At 42.5% G+C, this 20,043-nt stretch overlaps 1 protein-coding gene and 1 long non-coding RNA gene across 3 annotated transcripts in view; one reads left to right on the forward strand and one right to left on the reverse strand.

Moving 5' to 3' along the window:
- The window catches only part of LOC128326256 (uncharacterized), a 29,118-nt gene extending 27,287 nt beyond the window's left edge, over positions 1-1,831 (reverse strand). The window contains exon 1 of the long non-coding RNA XR_008307908.1: positions 1,720-1,831. This is a non-coding gene — a long non-coding RNA (uncharacterized LOC128326256). The remainder of the gene's footprint in view (positions 1-1,719) is intronic.
- An 86-nt stretch (positions 1,832-1,917) lies between these two features.
- On the forward strand, positions 1,918-15,841 carry TIGAR (TP53 induced glycolysis regulatory phosphatase). Of its 2 annotated transcripts, none has more exons than XM_053252770.1 (6): positions 1,918-2,128; positions 4,909-4,946; positions 7,732-7,853; positions 8,978-9,055; positions 12,264-12,374; positions 13,157-15,841. In XM_053252770.1, the coding sequence occupies exons 1-6, from the start codon at positions 2,076-2,078 to the stop codon at positions 13,613-13,615; spliced, it is 861 nt and encodes a 286-aa protein (XP_053108745.1). In that variant the 5' UTR covers positions 1,918-2,075; the 3' UTR covers positions 13,616-15,841. The 2 variants fall into 2 exon arrangements, with proteins under 2 accessions (XP_053108745.1, XP_053108746.1); XM_053252771.1 differs by lacking the exon at positions 1,918-2,128 and adding an exon at positions 2,159-2,348.
- The last annotated feature ends 4,202 nt before the right edge of the window (positions 15,842-20,043 follow it).

Here is a 20,043-nt window from a genome sequence, read left to right on the forward strand (position 1 = left end):
AACAATGAATTTTAATTACTCTCATGTCGAGAGCTAGGTTCTTCACTTTAAGCAGATGGTTTCATTTATCATGTTTGTATTCCACTCTTTCTCCAATGAGGTCAAGCTGAAATAAAGTGGCTGGTCTAAGGTCTCATCACTGTTGTGTGTTTTTGGTTACATTTTCTTTTTGTGCTATTATTTGTTCAATTATTTATTCCATTTTGATTCATTTCATTTTTGAAATTTTGCCCTGTTTATTTATTCAACATATACCCTGCTCCAGATTCACAAGGCAACTTACCAAAAAAGGCCCAATAAATTATTATTAAATAACACAATTAAAATTTTTTTTTAAACCCTACAGCCTTCCTGGGGAGTATGGTGACTATAAACTCATGCCATGCGTGTTTGCATATACACACGTCCTCACTCAGTCATCCTACCCATATCTCCATTCACGTCCGCTCCATCTTCAACTCACAAGCAACTTCCTCCAGCGAATCCCAATCGGGAAAGAGCCGCACACCTGGCCTGCCTAAAGAAGCCGCTTGGGACTATAGACTTCTGAAATCCAGAGTCATGCACACCATGCGAGTTGATTTTGGAGTGGACCTGTGTTAAAAACCTTTAGGCCCGTAAGAGCCGAAAGTGACAGCTGACCATAGAAAACCGTGGAGAAATCAGAGTAGATTTTCTCCCCTTCCCCCACCCGCCAAACAAAAGGTAGCGGCAAAGACAGAGGATCATGCTGTTTCTAGCACCCCGAGAGTTAAAAAGACGTGTGAAAATGCGATTTATTTATTCATTGCGCTTTTCAACATTTAAAAGGTGTGGCAGACCTTCGTGCAAGACAATGCGGCGGAGCACAAGGCTTTTACATGCAAGTAAGCGCCGAATATAGACGGGGGGGGAGCCTAAGGGGGGCGATTTAATTAGATCGACCTTTGCTTCAACCTGGGGAGCGTTTTGCGAACATCTGGCTAGAAATCCAAGCGAGAACAGGAAGTGACCAGCTGGGCAGGGGAATAACTTCCACTGCAGGTTTTTAAAGCAATACTTAACCTCTCTGAGGCTCAAGCGGCGCCTGCATCGGTGTTTTGGTTTTTTCTCCCCTTATGCGACAGACAGGGAGAGGCTGAGACGTTGATAGCAGCAGCCCCATCATGCACTTCCCTCTAAATATGCCAGGATACTGGAGTAAACCGCAAGGTTGCCATGCACTTCTCTCCGCGGTCCCTCCTCCCCGCAATATGGGCATGAGGGCTCCAGACTGCCTCGCAGGCCTGCCACAGATTACCCTCCTCTCTCAGCCGTAGCTCCTCCCACATTTATAAAATAGGGATAACCAACTATTGACTGTATTTGCATTCGCGGGACTTTTAAACGATGGTTTTAAAACTCGGAAAAAATCACTTTTTAAGACGAAATACGGTAAGACCTGAATTAGAAGGAACATAAACTTTGGTATTTGCTGTTTTTGTTGTTGTTATTATTATTACATTTATATCCCGCTCTTCCTCCAAGGAGCCCAGAGCGGTGTACTACATACTTGAGTTTCTCTTTCACAACAACCCTGCGAAGTAGGTTAGGCTGAGAGAGAAGTGACTGGCCCACCCCGCGTCACCCAGCTAGTTTCATGGCTGAATGGGGATTGGAACTCGGGTCTCCCCGGTCCTAGTCCAGCACTCTAACCACTACACCACGCTGGCTTTCTTTGGGGGGGGGCTGGCCACTCACTCATGGCTACGCTAAAAACCTGGTTTTCTCGCTTTTTTTCTATAAGCAACGGCCTCTTCTTTGGAGGAGAGCAACGCCGGGCGATCAAACGCACTCAGGAGGTCCAGAGTCTAGACGATTGAATTGTCACTCTAGTTGTCTGTCTCTATGACAACGATGGCGCCTGCCTCCCTCTGCTCTGCTTCTCGGCGGAGAGACGCTGGTTGGTTTGCAGAAGAAGCCCGTGACGGCATCATCTTGAAGCGAGTAATGAGGAAAGCCGGCGAGGAGGCGGGGCTTTGAGGATGAACGGGGCGGGGCGTCTCGCGGCAGCCGCAGTGCACGTAAGGGCCGGCGGCAGCAGCAGCGGCGAGTGAATGACAAGCACAAGGTCGACCATGGTCGTTTTCGGTTTGACCATCGTCCGGCAGTGAGTAACCTTGACTCGCTGCTCCCGTCCTGCTCCTGTTACCAGGCGACGCTTCCTCTGTTCGTCCCTCCCCGTGAACGGACCCCATAGCACGGGAGGAGCGAGCCGAAGCCCTCTCAGGCCCGCCGTGTGGGCGGAGTCAGACCTCTTCAGCGCAGCTCCTGGAGAGCTGCCGCGAATGGTCTCTGGCTCTGCTGCTGAGCCGGCGGCGGATGCTGCAGTAAGGTTGGCCCATTGACCCAGTTGGGAAGGGTTAAGGGACACCTCCGCTCTCCTTGAAGCGAGGGGAGGCTTGCTAAAAAGGACAGGTGCTGCTGCATTCAAACTGCATTGCAGCAGGTTAAGCCAAACTTTTTAGTTCAAGTACCGTGTGCTAAAGGGGGTGGCTTTTTGCAAGCGCGCGTTCTAAGCCCTGTTGATTTCGCTGGGAGAAGATTAAGCTCATGCTCGGTTCCCAAGCCTGACCCCACTTGGGCAGGATGATGCCACTGTCTTTTAACTTACTTTTTCTATGGCTATTTTTAAATGAAATTGGGTTCCAGGTGTGATCTCTGATAAAGTTGCTCCAGCTTGCTTTATTTATTTATTTAGCACATTTAAATATGTGCTAGAGAGCCAGCGCAGCATAGTGGTTAGAGTGTTGGACTAGGACTGGGAAGAGCCAAGTTTGAATCCCCAGTCAACCATGAAACTCACTGGATGACTCTGGGCCAGTCGTGTATCTCTCAGCCTAACCTACCTCACAGGGTTGTTGTGAGGATAAAAATAATCATGTCCACTGTGCTGAGCTCCTCAGAGAAAGAGTGGGATATAAATGTCATATGTGTGTGTGTGTGTATATATATATATATATATATACACGCACACACACACCGCCCCATACAAAAAGTCCCTGGGCAGTTCACAATATAAAACCAATTAAAACATTAACATAACTAAAACAATTTAAAATACAATAATAACGCTAAAATTGAAGCCTGTTATACATGTTTACTTAGAAGCAACTTAAAATGCAGACATCGACAGCTGTTTTGACATATCCTTGGTCTGGCTGAAATATAATAGAATTGAAATAATGTACTTGATTTGTTTTGTTGATAACATTTCAGCTTCCAAAAATATTTACTTGGACATCACATTGCTGATTGCTGCTGTTCTAGTCATAGGAGCATCATAACTCAGACTGGCTTACTGTTAAATTGCAATAGATAAGAAAACTGCATATCTGTAATGATTAATTTCTGATACAACTTGGCACTGACGATGAGAAAACAGCTGCTTGTGACCAGCCATTTGTTTCTTGGTCATCACATATTATGCCTTCACTTTTTTGGTGGGGCAGGGGCTATTTTAAACTTTGTTATAACCATTCAGCACATTTTATCAGCTGCCTCTTGTGTGCCTGATTACAATAATGTATGCAGGTATTGCTACCAGATATTTTTATTTAATATGTATTTTCTCAGCCTTGAATGAAGTATTATGGTGAAGAAAAAGTTAGACGGGGCCAGGGCTGTGGACTGAAGCCACATTGTGGAGTCACCTTGCTGAAGTAAAGGAGGTCTGAGTCTGTCCAATACCTGGACGAGAGATCACATGAGAAACCTGCATACACCACTTTGAGCTCTGTTGGGGGAGGCAATTTGTACTAACTTTACAATGTTCCCCCTAACGGGGATTCCTAGATATTGATGACTGCAACTTCCAGCATCCCCAGCTGCAGTGGCCTTTGGTTGGGGTTTCTGGGAGTTGTAGTCAACAACCTCTGGGAATCTCTGTTAGAGGGAAAACTGAATGAGGCACCTTTTCAAGCACCTTGGTGCATTTCTTTAGTATTAGGGAGGAACTGTCCCTATTAGTAGATGTTGCTAGGGTCTTCCTCTGGTTCTTTTTAGATCATGAACCACTTTGGGACAGAAAATCTTCCCTTTCCATTTGCTACATAAACCACTTTGATTTTGGTGGTTGGTTTGTTTTTTTAAAGCAGTGAGTGAATTAATAAATGCAATAGGAAAACATAAAAAGAGCTTGCAGTGAGTTCCCCAACCAAAGGATGAGCCTGACTTTGCAGTTGAAGAGAGGTGTGCATGTCAATGAATTGCACATTGGCTTAGTCATCTTAACTGCCTTTTCTCCCATACTTCAGGAGCTTTTTCAGACGGGCTGCTTTACTGTGGCAGCAGTTAAGCCGTTTTGAGCACTACGCCAAAGTGCTCCTTTTTTAGAACACACATAATGTGCAGTAACTGCAAATCGTCGGAAGCAAAGCTGAAAATTGCCATTGGCTGTATGAATGGCACCTTTTGTCAGCCATGCTGACATAACTGTAAATGGTTCCCTGGTATGAACTCCCACTACTCAGCCTAAATATTGCGAAGCTGTGTTCAGTCTTAGTATGGAAAAGCTCCAAGTGCAAAATCTGTCTGTGTGTGTGAGAATGGTTGTGTGGCAGTTGTAAAAAGATGACTTGATACATTTACCAATTTGTCCTCATTAATTTAAAAAAACCATTTTTTAAAAAATGCAAAATTGCTTCAGGGATGTGGGATATTTGTGTCTTGGTAACATCACAAACACCAGCCAATCGGCACCATGCATAACCAACTTCTGCTGTAAACTAGAACTGTTTTTATCAGAGTTTGATCTGGAGGGGAAGAGAGACATTTGAATGGACTACCATGAGGCCGCTTTGAAAGTGTGCCCACCACCGTTTGCATGTTATGTCTGTTTTCTCCATTAGTGTAGGACTTTTCTTCTCTGAAGTATTTTCTCTCTTTCAGTGGGGAAACAAGATACAACAAAGAGAAGATACTACAAGGTTTGTGTCTTCTGCAACTCTTAAGATTGTTCATAAGTCAGTTGCCTTTTGGTTTTGCATCTTTATGCCTGCCATTAAATATAGAAATGTTATTGGCTTGGTTTGTCAAATTTTAATGTTCAGATGAGTTTATTTTTTTAAAGACCTTGTCCTGAATCTAGCAGTACACATGCACTTTTGTTTCCCAGGGTTGAAATGCTTGATTTGGGGCCTATAGCTGCATGTGAGTTAGGGGGCGGGCACAATGCTGGATTTAGGCAGTTTAACTCTTAAAGCAGGCTTTTCAGCTTGGAGAAATATACATGAAGCAGCACTTGTTTGTGCCCAGTTCCTTCTCCTGCTCATGGAAGCCACCTTCTGTACACAAATGGCCCTAGCTCAGAGGACGAGCACCTGCTTTGCATACAGAAGGTCTGAGGTTAAATTTATTTATTTAGATTTTTATACTGCCCTTCATCCCTAGAGCAGTTAACAGCCAGATAAAAACAGTAATAAAACTTCAAATAAAAACAAACTGCCAAAACAGTAACACAGCTACATTAAAAAAAAGAACCGAGGCCACTCATTCGCCAAATGCCTGTTTAAAAAGGGCAGTCTTCAGATCCCTCCAAAAGGCTGGGAGAGAGGGAGCCATGCTGATCTCAACTACGAGCAAGTTCCACAGCCTGGGGGTAATCACTGAGAAGGCCCTGTCCTGCATGCTCAACAAATGAGCCTCAGTAGGCGTTGGCACGTGGAGTAGAGCCCTCCCAGCCAATCTAGTAGTTAGGAGCAGGTACCTGGGGTCAAGCCATTTAAGGCTTTAAAGATAATAACCAGCACCTTGAATTGCACCCAGAAACAAATAGGCGACCAGTACAGCCACCTAATGGCGCAGCGGAGAAATGACTTGACTAGCAAGCCGGTTGCCGGTTTCAGTCCTCACTGGTATGTTTCCCAGACTATGGGAAACACCTGTATCGGGCAGCAGCGATATAGGAAGATGCTGAAAAGCATCGTCTCCTAATGCATGGGAAGAGGCAATGGTAAACCCCTCCTGTATTCTACCAAAGAAAACCATATGGCTCTGTGGTCGCCAGGAGTCGACACCAACTTGACGGCACACTTTACCTTTACAGTGCCTTCAGAACTAGTGTACTAGATCCAGGAGAACCCCCAAGCGGTGAATCTGCTCCTTCAGAGGGATTGCAGCCCCATCTCGAACAGGCTAAATCCCTGGCATCCCTAAGCAGGGCTGGGAAATGCCCCTCTCTGAAACTCTGGAGAACTGTTGTTAGTCAATGTAAATAGTACTGCGCTAGATGGACCAATGCTCTGACTCACTAGAAAATGGGCTTCTATGTTCATGTGGCCCAGATGAGATTTAGGGAACTAATGACAGTTCTTTTGGAAGGTATAAACACTATTCAGGTATTCAGTTCTGGGATGAACTCTCTGCACAGTAGTAGTTGGGTTCTCATTTATCCTTGCCCCCTCTGCTCAAGGCCCCAGATACCTTCCTGATTTGTACCTGGAGAATAATCACATGTGGACTGAGACCAGGGTGGATTTGATTTAAATCAAACTGATTTAAATCACGATTTAAATCACTAGCAGGGTGGATAAAAATAAAAAAAATCCAATTTAAATCAAAAAAATCGGATTTTTGATTTAAATCGGATTTTTGATTTAAATCGGATTTTTGATTTAAATCGGATTTTTGATTTAAATCGGATTTTTGATTTAAATCGGATTTTTGAGATTTAAATTGGATTTTTTTGATTTTTATCCACCCTGCTAGTGATTTAAATCGTGAATTAAATCAGTTTGATTTAAATCAAATCCACCCTGACTGAGACACAGAAGGGGAAGTATTGCTCCTCAGCAGCACCCTTTGGGTGTGGCTATTGCCCGGAGGGCATGCTTTTAGTGTGACAGTTTTGGATTGGCAATTGCTCACTAAAGGGGTGGAGTGGTTAGTTGGAACTGATCCAGGTACAATGGATGAGTGCTTAAGTACAACAGATTTCAGATGGCACTTGCTTGATGTGGGTGGGAAGATGAAGGATCCAGGCATGATAGATGGATGCCTCTTTCTGACAACAGCTATGCAAAATAAGTACAGTTATTCTTGGCTAAAGCTTTGTGTATGTTCAGATGCACAAATATATGTTGTTTGTTGTGCCATCTGTAAATGGGGCTTTACAGGGTAAACCAAGACTTAAAAGATGGCTCCCAGCCCTGAGGGGTTTGCAGTCTGTGTTTTGACAGTGGAGGGAAGGGAGATGGGGGAAAGCAAAAGGACTGTAATAAAACCAGATATATTCCATCATTGTTCCTCTAGGGGTGGGGGTTAAGCGTTAAGCCAAAGGCTTCTCTGGTGGAACCTCTGCACACCAGGCTTCAGGAGGCCCTTGGCAAGCTGCCCTCCATGGCCTCCTGCTACTTGCGTGCTCCCCAAAGGTTCATGGTAGGATGGGAGTGATGACAAGACTCTCATCTCTCTCTCTCATCTGAGAGAGCTGCTCTGCCCCTCCCACACGAAGGTCATGGACACAGAGATAGTTTCAGGGACTTGCAGAAGCCCCTTCTGGGGACTTGGACTGCCAGTAGTTACCTAATGATGCTGACCCCTGACACTAGTTCTGCTTGCACACAAAAAGTGTCCAGTAATGAAGGGACTCAATCCATGATCCGATTCTGTTGGTGTGTTTGCAGTCTGTGGATCTGAGTAGTCGATGATGGGTTTCTTCTTAACAAGTTGCCTTATTTTTCGTGTGTGTGTTTTGTGTTTTGGCTGTTGCAGGACAGGGTGTAGATGAGCCCCTCTCTGAGACTGGCTTCAGACAAGCCAATGCTGCTGGTGTATTTCTAAGCAATGTAAAATTTACTCATATCTTCACAAGTGATCTTGTTCGGGCAAAGCAGGCAAGTATGTTGAAGGTGTAAATAAAATTAAATACAAGGTCAAATGGATTTGATTTGGGGAATTAGTTTTTATTGGGGAATCATACAGAAGTTATGACGATATAGTATCTGCAGATCTAAAGCTACTTGGCATTGTGGATTTCTTTGCTGAGTATAAGTCATAAATAGATATGCTATTCATATATAATATGAACATTTGCATCCTTAAAGATGTCCGCAGTAATATTCAGGCTGTGGCTGTGTGTGCACATTGTGCAAGAGACATGCTGTTTGTGTGTGTTCATATTTCATCTGAAGTGTTGTGCTGTTTGCATATGACGTGCTGCTTTGTGTGAGGGAGAACGAGAAGAAAGAGGCACCTTTTAAGAAGTGGTGATTCTCTTTATTTAGTAGGGGAAGAACAACTGGCCCTATCCATACCCAGCACAGCATCCATCCGGTGGCTGTTGCTGGTGTCTATCTTATGTTTCTTTTTATTAGATTGTGAGCCTCTTGGGGACAGGGGGCCATTTTATTTGTTTGTTTTTAAATATCTATGTAAACCACTTTGGGAACTGTTTGTTGAAAAGCAGTATATAAAGATTCGTTGTATTCGTAAGGTTACACTCCCTAGAATGTCAGCCAGTGATTTCTAGCTCAGCCACTGCCCTACACTATAATGAGGCAGAACCCTAATGAACTCTAACGTTGTCAGAGTATTTTAAAAACATTCTCAAAACCTCCCTATAAGGCAAAATACGTGCAGCAATTTACCAGGAACAGGCATCAGAAAAAGGAATCGTCCCAGGTTTCTAGGGAGAGTTGGAGCTTATGCAGTGGCCTACCCTTTTTTTGAATGTGGACATCCATTTCATAATACTGAAGAACAGGACAGACGGCAAAGGAAACAGTGCAGTTCCATAAAGTGCAGGTTACTTTTTTCTGGTTTACTAAGTTAAGAACAGCCTTCCTAGATCAGGCCTATCTAATGCAGCATTCTGTTTCACTCAGTGGCCCACCAGATGCCTCTGGGGAGCCCACACCACAGGCAAGTTACACTTCAAATTACTGGAAGTGTACAGAAAATGTTTGAAAACACTCTTATGTCAATTTAAAAAAATGACTTGCATTGCTTAACATTTTAGACGACCGCCTCAATTATTGGAATGAGTCAGTTTTGCAGAGAGGTTGCTGTAAAATATGATGCCAGACTTCGAGAGCGGGTAAGTATAGAAATGGTTGTTTCCACCATTAACATTTGTTCTGCAGAATCATGAACTTACTGAATCCCTGAACTAGAGGTCTATAGATGCTCCATTGTGCATGTGAAGCTCCAAGCAAGCGCTTGATTTCCCATTAGCTATTGTGATGGGGTCAGCTTTTTCATACATTAAAGATCTGGGTTCATGTAAATGTTTCATATGTGCAAGGAGTTTCTAGATAGGGATGAGGAAATGTACACTGTAGACTGACTTGTATCTAAACAGTGTGCACAGGTCCAATGTGAATATTGTAAGGGTGGGCTGATGTGAGCAAATAATTGCCATCACCAGATGAAATACTACATGATAGCTGGTCACCTGACAGTATCCATTGATAGGAAAAGATTTTGCATACAATTTTCATGTACTATATTAACAATTAATAACAATAACCATTAACCAAATTAATCTGGTTATTTTCAGATCTGGTTAATCTAAAAACAACCAGATTAATTTTCCAGATAGGCCCTGGATATGCGGAAAGTTCATCTAGATTCCAGATTAACTGGAATTATATTGAGTCCAGAACAGGACCCCAAGCCTTTAAGATGCCATCACTATTTGCCAGAACCTGGAAGCCAGCACTCTGGCAGTCTCTGAGTTGCAAATGGAACCTTTCCTTCTGCACTCCACCCCATTTTTGCATGACAGAGGTGGTGGGCAGGGGTCCATTTGGGTTAAAGGCTACAGCTATACCAGGTCCTTAAATGTAATACATGTGAGTGCCCAAGGTCTAAGGCCGTGCTGCAACTTGAGCCCTCTGTTAAGTAATGTGAGAGAGCAAGTGGTGAAAGGGAGGGCCTTATTCATCCTGGAGATCCAGATCCATTTTAGTCCAGACCAGACCCCAGATAGTCTGGGCTCAGTTCCAGAATTGATCTGGGAGGGGCAAACTCTTGAGAAATAGTGTGTCTGAACCCTGCTTTCTATTTCAAAGTTTGTTACCATCACATCTCAGGGCAAGTGGACAGAAGGGGCTGTGGGAAGCGGGTGCAGGGTTAACAATTTACATTTGGCTTCCTCTTAGATATGAATATCACCTTTGCCAAGAGAATGCTGAAGAAAGTGCTGTTTGGAAGATTTGGGAGTGTGCTTGAAGATGCACGTGTGTGCTTTTAGTGGAAAAAGGTGGAGAGAAGAGAGGCTGGCAGAATTTAAAATAAATTAGAACAAAACTTTCTGCAAACTTCCATTTGTAGCTTTTTTTTATAGAGAGAGAGAATTTAAACATTTAGCTCTTTCTTTTTCTTCTCCCCCCCACCACCATAAACTAATATATTTATTAGTTCTGGGTGTTTCCGTTGCTCTGCTGTGGCCTCTCAACTGCTGTACCTGCTCAACAGCTTATAAAATAGAAGCATTTGGTCCAATATATCATTTTTAACATGATTGTAGAAATTTCTCTGAAGCTGACTCTCTGAAAATAAGCGCAAGTCTTAGGAATGCCTGAAGAAACAAAGTATGAAGGCTGACCACAACTAGCCGATATCAGGGGTGCAAAAATAAAGATTCAAGTTTCTCTTTTTATTGATGTGTTCTCAGGGCTTAGGAAGGCTTGTATTTCCAGAGATAACTATAACATAAGAGGTTCCCTGTCTGTTAAGGCTCAAAATAATTTCTCTCTCATCTTTTTTTAAAGCTCTGTTCTCTAGACTGAGAAATCTCAGTAATAGTTTTGAACTTTTGTAGATTTGTGAGCACAGTCAAATATTGTCTCGTATTCCATGAAGCCAAGAACATCCTTGTGGAAGCATTAGTTGAGAGGAACATCTGACAGCAACAGCAGGTTGACAGTCCCTTGTTCCCTAGCCCTACAGCACACTTACATATGCTCGCACACTTTTATTTAAGATCCAGCATCTCCTGCCTGGCAGCTCTCTCTAGATAGCTCATTCTATCTATCTCTCCCCCATTAAGCTATATGACCCAGCTTCTTATGCTGTATCTCTAAACAAGAATAAAAAATTAAAGAGGAAATGAACACACACAGACTGGCATCGTAGTCCACCCAATCACATGCCCCAAAGTTGGAATTTCCACTGAGCCCCCTGAGTTGGCTCTGTTGAGGAGGGCCCAATGGTGTACTGTAGAACTCCTGGGAGGAATTGTTGAGTACTGTGGTGGCTGTAATAAGCATCATTCTCTCTGTTCTTTGCTGTTCTTCTAATAAATTCATGCTTTAAATAGTTGACTATTTTGAACCATTGGTTAGATAGTTGACCAAGTATTTCTGGCCAGACAAATGCTAATCCTACTCACGCCATATTTGGTTTCATTCACTCATTCATTTGTTTTTAATTCTTCAGAGACTGAGTGCTCCACGATAGGGATTACTGCTTCAATTGACTGCAGTGAGGCTTGGGCAGGAGACGTTCTTGCTCCATTATGCTTTGAGAGTCGGTCTCAAAATAACAGCTGGCTTTGAGAGATACAATTTATTTGTTTAGAATTAGAAAGTGCGCTTATGCAGATTAGCAATAAAAATTGGCAGCTTTTCATATAGAAGTTTGTGTTTCAGGTATTCTCTCTTTAAACAGATATCTTTTCCTAGTTGGACAAATTGGTTTTAAAATGAACAGTTTAAAAAATTGAATATATTATAATTTGCCTTCCCTGACTCGCATGCTTAAATCATCTGGAACTTTTCCTCAGTGGGCAGCTTTCTACAGTGATGGTCAGCAATTTTTGTTTCCAGATGAGCTGGTCACTGGGCAGGGCCAGTGCAAAACCATTTAAAGTTTCTGATGGGTCTTTGGCAGAATCTGGAGTTAAGTGGCTTTTTAGACTACTGTAGAAGAAAGTGCCTGTCAAGTGAAGGATCTTGCCTTTTGGAACACAGAAACTTATGCCAAATCAGACCATTGGTCCATCTAGCTCAGTATTGTTTACACCAGGGATTCTCAAACTTAGGTCCTCAGGTGTTATTGGACTTCAACTCCCATAATCCCCAGCCTCAGTGGCCTTTGGTTGGGGATTATGGGAGTTGAAGTCCAATAACACCTGAGGACCCAAGTTTGAGAATCACTGGTCTACACTGACTGGCAGCAGTTCTCCAAGGTTTCCAGTAGGAGTCTCTGAGAACTTGAATGAAATGTTCTTTTGGTACCTTGCAGTGTCCTCTAATGAGGATTGCAGTCATTTAATATACCAGTGGTTTTTCCCCCAACAGAAATATGGAGTGGCAGAAGGAAGGCCATTGAGTGACCTCAGGACTATGGCAAAAGCTGCTGGGGAGCAGTGTCCATCTTTTACACCTTCTGGAGGAGAAACACTAGATGAAGTACAGTATTCCTTTTCTTTTTGATTTGTTCAGTCTACCTTGCAGTCATGCAGAAATGTTTCTGTATTAATAATGTATCTCATTGGACTACAGGTCCAGTATATCTCTTGCCAGGGTCATGCTCTAGTAGTGATTATACCGTAATGTATATTTTGTGATGGTAGCTGATGAAACCGTTGGTAGTGATTGACTGAGCTGGCATTGTTTAAACTGCTTTGATCCCAGAGAGCACTGGGGCAGGCCTATAAAGAACAGAGAAGCAGGAGCCCAGGAAAGGGAGGAGCAGAAGAGGAAAAAACTAGAGAAGGAAAGCTGAGAGGGGAAGGAAAATGAGAGCGTGAGAGAGAATTGATAGGGAGAGGACCTGCATGTAGCCTGAAACTGTTGAAGTGAAGAAGGTTGACGTTCACTTATTTATTTAGAATAACTATCACAATATTTGGTTGCAGGCCTGCTGCTGCCTGGTAATCATCTTGTTACAGGTGGAGCCAGGGTCTCCATGAGTTCCAGGCATTGGGTGGGTGGGGGGAAAGCAGAGAAAAGGGCAAAACAGTGTGAAAAGTGTGCAGTCTTTGGACAGCTCAAAGCAGTTTTGCTTTTGGAAGAGCAAAAGCCTTGGGCTGGAAACAAGGAGAGAACGATTGGGTGGGTCGAGGCAGTTTAAAGGACAAGGTATTGGTGCTGGATGGGGAAGGGTGTGGGAAGGCAGTGCAGGGATTTGAGGAGGAGCAAGTCTGCAATTACTTTGTAACCAATGTCTATTCTCATTCTGCTTGCCTTAGGTAAAAACACGTGGGAAGGATTTTTTTGAATATCTCTGCCATCTTGTTACCCAAGAAGCATGTCAAGAAAAGCAAGCTACCCCAAGGACAGCAAGAAATGGCACAGAACTGGCAGAAGGAACTTCTACTGCCTCCTTGACAAACCACCACCACCACCACCACAGGGGACTGAAATTTTATTCGAATTCTGATGGACCTGCTGAAGTGCTGGATGCCAACATACTGATTGTGAGTCATGGGGCCTTCATGAGAAACTGGATTGGCTATTTTGTATCGGACCTAGAGTGCACTTTACCAGCCACTCTGACAAAGACTGAGCTGTCTTCTGTTAGTCCCAATACTGGCATTAGTCAGTTCATTGTGAAACTTGAGAACAGAGACAACATTAAACTTAAAATCTGTTGCATTTGTCTTAATAGAGATGATCATTTAGGTAACATGCCAACTGAAAGCATTTAGCTCTGAAACATTAAAAGTATGCAGCGTGTAAAAGCATATTTTCTTTTAAATTATTTGAGTGGTATGGTGTGTTCTGGACAGCAAAATACTCTCTGCTCAGGAGGGGGGGAAATGAAGCAAATTCATATTCTATCTGGAAAGTTGACTTTTAGCAATATATTGTTAGCATTACATATAGTATTACAGAAGTTAAACTCAGTCATTTACTCAGATGCACAACTGAAATTACCATGGATGTTTTGGCCTGTACTGCAGTATTACCTGAAGTACCCTGTTTGCGTGGAGAGACTTGTTCAGTCCCACCACATATTATATGTAGGACACCCCCACCCCCATCAAAACATATATTTATGTACCTTAGCACTTTACCAAAAGATTACTTGTCAGACAAGGTGGACTGACCATTTTGGCCAATGAATTGGGGCATCTGTGAGAGTGGCAGAAAGAGGCAGATCTGGCCATGGGGTAAAACCCACCAGGAAGTTCTGTTGTGCAAGCCTCACTGAAATGAACAGGAGCTGCACACAAGCCTTTGTGCAGCTACCATTCATTTAAATGAGACTTTTGCAACAGAACTTCCTGGAAGATTGTGCCCCATGTTAATTTGCGAGAGGGGGGATTCTGCTTTGGATTTTTAACCATGGGCACCAAAATGCCTTAGGCCAATCCTGCTTTTTATTAATACATGTTTGAATGTATACCTTTTTAAAAATACTTGGGAGCCAATTTGGTTCCATTCAAAGCCAGCCCCTCCCTTTTCAATATGTAACAGAGGGGAATATGACCAAGCATGAAGCTGGACCTCCCTTCCCTCAGCCCTATCTTCCTTATTTCTTGCAGCGTGAAAATTTAAATTCAGTAAATAGGAATGCACATGGATTACAGCATCTTGTCAGCTGGTTGTGACTCTCAGGGTCTCAGTCTGGGTTCCACAGAACCTTTGCCTTCTGACATTCCTGTGTGTAAATGTTATCCCAATTAGTTTTTGAAATCTGTAGTACAGTACAGTCCACTATCCATAGAAAACAAAATAGCACATGCTTCACAGGTAACATCAAATGAAGTAATAGGCTGTATGAGATATGCTGAGGATCAGTAACTGGAGGCCACATGGCCAAAAGAGTACAACCTAACCCTCACTAGTTGCCAATGTTGGAAGCTCCTGAGGGCTCTAGAAATTGGATTTGCAGTCAGTCCACTTTGGGATAACTGAGAGGAGTGGAATCACCTCTCTGTATCCCTCATAGAATGGCACTCCTGTAAAGCAAGCTGCTAACCAAGGTCAGATGCTGTCTGTTGATCTAGTGCAGGAGAGTCAAACTGCAGCCCTCCAACGGCTGTTGGCCTACAGCTCCCATCATCCCTGGCTGCTGGCTATTGTGGTTGGGGACAAGGGGACTGTAGGCCAACAGCAGCCAGAGAGCCACTGTTTGACACCCCTGATCTAGTGGCTAGATCCAAGCTTTGCCTTGGATTCTGACACTAGCCTAGTTCACACAATTTATGAGGCCTGGTGGAAAAGCAGCATACTGTCTCCCCTCTCCAAGTAAATGATTTGGGCAGTCCACCCCAATGCTGGATTATGTGTGGGCCCTGCATGAAACTGCACCAGCAGAGCTTCTGCATAATTGTTGGTGCGGAGTGTCCGATTTGTCGATTAATCGCTTGCACGGTGGGGCTGAGGAGGGAGTGCCAGTTGCACCATCATGCAAATGTCTAGTGAGCTGAATGAACCAGCGCTTTAAAGAGTGAACCTAGATGAACTATACTCTTCCTCTATATCTCTGTTTTTCCAGGATAATAGTAAAGTTGTTTGTTTAACTACCTCTTAGCAGTGGAAGGAAGTTTAGTGAAGCACTTTAATGCTCTTCCAGTGGTGAGCACAGTATAGATGCAAATTATTCAGAGCTGGTTTTCTTCCACATTTGTAATTTGCATGTACCCCCAAAAAAGTTTATCCTTCAAAAAACTGCTAGCATGGATGCTTGCTCTAATTTTAATAGTATTTCCAGAACTTAAGATATATGCACAGTTTGAGACCTTTTTGTTACTTTAAAACGTGTGTGTGATTTCCCCACCACCACTCCATTTCTTGTGTTTCTATGTCTTTGGGATGTTAGTGCTGTCTACCAGTATGTATATGCAGAACTATTTGTGTCCTCATATTATAAATATTTTCATTTGCTGAACTGAGTTTTTTAAAAAAATTAAAAGTATTCAACTCTATTTGTCTACTGTATTTATTTGGTGTATTTTGTACTGGGCCAGATCAGATGTTATGTGGAATGATGTGCAGTGTGACTCCCTGAGCCTCAAGAACATGCACCCCCACCCCGCTCCGCCCCCAGCTGTACAAGCCTCCAAGGAATTCTAATTCCACTTTAGGTTACAAGCAAACCAAGACATGGTTTTAACAGTCATGACTACCAAACCATCCAATCTTGATTTATTCTAACCAACTTTCCTAAAATAAACAGATATATGAAACCTTGGGATGTCATGAGAAACCAAGGCCTGAATCGATTCTGCTTGACATCTACATACAACCCTGGTTATGATTTTATAACATTGCTTTCAGAATATTTAAAGGATATAGGGCTTGTACAGACAATGCAGCTCCTTGCCACATTGGGAGCAAGAGTGTGCACAACCCACTTCTGTTGAGATTCAGGCAGAATTCTGAACTACACCTAATCCTGTGGTTCCAATACTACTGAAGTTTAAAATAAAGATTTTCACCCCACTCTTCACTACAGTTCAGAGTGCCTTGCAAATGAAAAACAATAATAAGCGTGACCATCTTCCGGTTACACTCCATTTGAAAACTATTGATCAAGATATTATGGAACCTCCTGGTGATTTAGGGTTATTTAATGCAATCCAGCCCAGACGACTTAAATGGACCTCTCAGTTAAATGAACGTGTTACTAACCACTTAAAGACTGAGGCTTGCATGCAATACCGTGCTAAGATGACAGATGCTACAGATAGTCATATTTTAATAGAAAATTATAATAATCTAGTATGCTCTTTTTACCCAATTTTAACTGCTAACAATTCTAAAAATACTAAGCCCTGTGCTGGATTTTCCCAGCCGTGGTTTGATTACGAATGCCGTGCAGCAAAAACGGATCTTATTAACTCTTACAATCTTTATCGATCTAACTCTAATCAGGTCACTTCTCAAGATCTGATTGTTAAAAAAAGATTTTATAAAATTTTACTTGCAAAAAAAAAAAGGGAGGCCAAAAGGCTAGATTGGCAGCGTCTTATCTGTGCCGCACAGGCTAAAAACGTGTCTTTGTTTTGGTCTTTGGTATCATTCTCCTCTAAATTCAGACCTTCCCCGCCATCTTTTTATATACCTGTTGGAGAATGGACTGAATATTTCCGTGCTCTATATGCTAGAGAGGGAGCAACTACAACATCTTTACAAATAGAACAGGAACTGGACCCTAACCTATTACCTGAGTGGACCTCAGTAACATGTACAGAGATTGCTTCAATAGTGAATCAGTTTAAAACTGGTAAGGCCCCGGCTCAGATAATTTGCCGGTAGAGGCCATCAAGAATAATATGGATTGGTGGCTGCCGGTATTAGCCTCTCTGTTTACAGCAATTGATCAGACAACCTCGCCCCCTAGTGAATGGGGATTGGCGATTGTAATTCCTATATACAAGAGAGGCCAAAGACATTTACCATCTAATTATCGCCCTATTAGCCTTCTTAATGTTATTGGCAAAATGTATGCATTTCACCTACTTAACAAATTCCAGGACTGGATGGACAAAGAGCAGGTGCTGGCTGATGAGCAGGCAGGCTTTAGGGCCAATCATTCTACTATTGAGCATGCTTTAGTCTTACAACATCTAGCGGAGAAATATTCTAATCTACCCCGTTCCACTCTTTTTGCTGCCTTTGTGGATTTTAAATCAGCATTCGACTCCATATCCAGAGATAAATTATGGGAAAGACTGTTTGACTCCTCTATTGATCGACGTCTGCTACTTTTAATATATAAACTCCACAAGAACTCATGTCTGAAGGTTCGATGTAGCTCAGCTGGAATCCTCACTAAAGAAATTCCTACCTTTCGAGGAGTGAGGCAAGGCTGTATACTTGCCCCAGCTCTTTTCAATTATTATATTAACCCCATTGTGGATATTATTACTAATCCATCTTTCCATCCACCTAAATTGGCCAGTAGACAGGTTAATATTTTGCTTTATGCAGATGATGCAGTAATTTTATCTCGGACTCATGTTGGCCTCCGTAGAGCGCTTTGCTCTCTGGCTAATTTTTGCCATGAATACGCTCTGGAAATCAATTATAGCAAGACCAAAATTATGGCCTTTGCTAAACATCCAAAGACCTTGAAATGGTCTTTGGCTGGACATAAACTAGAACAGGTTAAGATCTTTAAATATCTAGGGGTTGTTTTCCAGGCCTCTACGAAACGCCAAGCACATCTGCAATACGTTACCCAAAATGCACGTAAATCGGCATTGGCCATTCAATCATATTTCCACCAAGATGGGGCTCAATTTGTACCAGCTGCCCTTAAGTTATTTACAGCTAAAGCCTGCTCTCAGTTGCTTTATGGGTCACAGTTGGGCCCGTATACTAACTGCACTCCACTAGAGATAGTTCAGACAAAGTTTCTGAGATCTATTCTACAGATTCCTAGATGTGTTCCCAATGTAATATTGAGGATGGAAACTGGCATGCCTAAGATGGAAGCCCGGATGTGGTTTTCCATTCTCAGCTTCTGGTTGAGATTGTCTTTCTTTTCTACAGGCCTTGCTCACTTAATTTTTATTGATAAATTTAATTCTAGTTGGAAGCAGTCAATATCTCGCCAAATAAGTTTATATGGCTTTAGCCTGGATGGTCTATTAGAAATGGGTTTCTGTCACGCGAGACTGATATTAAAGCAGCAGATCTATGATATGGAAATGCAGACTGATCGATCTTTAATCTCTAAAGAAGTTTTCCTAGGTTTACAAATGTATAATACTAAACCTGCGAATTACCTGGGTAAGATTACTATCACTAAATATCGCAGGATGTTTACATTGGCCAGATTTAATGTGCTACCTTCAGCTGAATTAGAAGGTAAATTTAGAGGGATCCCAAAAGAACAGAGACTATGTCCTTGTGGCTCTGGAGAACAGGAGTCTATCTTCCATATCTTACTCCGCTGTCTTTTTTATAGGGACTTACGAACTTGTTATATTTCCTCCTTACTGACTGATTTCCCAGGGCATACAGATGCATTTTACGTCAACTATCTGCTCTCAGATCAGAAGGAGGAAGTAACATTTAAAGTTGCTAAGTTCTGTGAGGCAGCTAAGAAGGCTAGACAACAGATGGTAAATCAGATTATGCTAACGGGAAATTGCTGATTAGGATGAGTCCATGTTCCTGATTATATTATGTATATATTATTACTATATTACGTGTATTATTATGTATGTAAATTTTGGTCTATGACCGTAAATAAACATGACTGACTGACAATAATAAGCCACAGTAAAACAGACGGAAGCCATAATCAAATGTTGAACAAGGAATGCTGGATGAGGAACACTTGATGAAACCACTGTAAAATCCCATATAAACTAACCTGTGGAGGGAACAACCTTGTCTAAACAAAAAGGTCTCCAATAATCTAAAAAAACTGAAGAGAGAAGGCCAACTGAGTCTCCCATGGAAGGTAGGAGAAATCACCATGGAAAAGGCCCTATTCTGCATGACCACCAAACAAACTTTAGACAATGTTGGCACACATGCCTTTCATCTGATCTTATAGAGTGGACAGATTGATGCAGCGGAAGCTGACCCTTCCAGTACCCTGGATGCAAATCAGAAATGGCTAAACAATTCAGCAACCTGAACTGTGCCCAGGAACAAATGAGCAACCAGTGCATCTTGAGGAGGATTGGTGTAATACAATCTGTCTGTGATTCAGATAGGATTCTACTGTTTATGCCATTATCGTCAGAATCCAGCCCTGTCCAAAAAAGCAAATTCATTGTTGCCCCCTCCCCCAAATTGGGATAGACTCCTGGTTACCGTGAAATCCTGAGCTGAGCCAAAAAAGGTGGAATCAGCACAAATGTTGAAATCCTCTGCATCACAATCTGAGTGACTTCCAACATTATCCCACCTCCACCTGTTCAGACAATAAATCTACTGGGCAGTTACGGTGGTTTGTCTGTTTTACAATAGATTGAACTATTCAAATACCATAGTATTCCCCATCTTTCTCTGGAACTCTACTCCAGCCATGCACAATGAAGGCCAGCCACTGCTTGTACAAGGTACTTGCACAAGGAGAAATATTAACAAAGAGTAGCAACCTCACCACTTTATCCATTAGTATGAGGTTAATAATGGACCAAGTACCCAGACAGAGTGAGGCAAG

The sequence above is a fragment of the Hemicordylus capensis genome, chromosome 5, assembly GCF_027244095.1.
Source record: "Hemicordylus capensis ecotype Gifberg chromosome 5, rHemCap1.1.pri, whole genome shotgun sequence".
Lineage (NCBI taxonomy): Eukaryota > Metazoa > Chordata > Lepidosauria > Squamata > Cordylidae > Hemicordylus > Hemicordylus capensis.

Bases quoted from the DNA above. Each gene is read 5' to 3' on its own strand.
- TIGAR (XM_053252770.1), top strand. From the start codon at position 2,076: ATGACAAGCACAAGGTCGACCATGGTCGTTTTCGGTTTGACCATCGTC. The intron at 4,947-7,731 runs GTTTGTGTCTTC...TGGCTGTTGCAG, and splicing joins CAAAGAGAAGATACTACAAG to GACAGGGTGTAGATGAGCCC. The intron at 12,375-13,156 runs GTACAGTATTCC...TGCTTGCCTTAG, and splicing joins GAGGAGAAACACTAGATGAA to GTAAAAACACGTGGGAAGGA.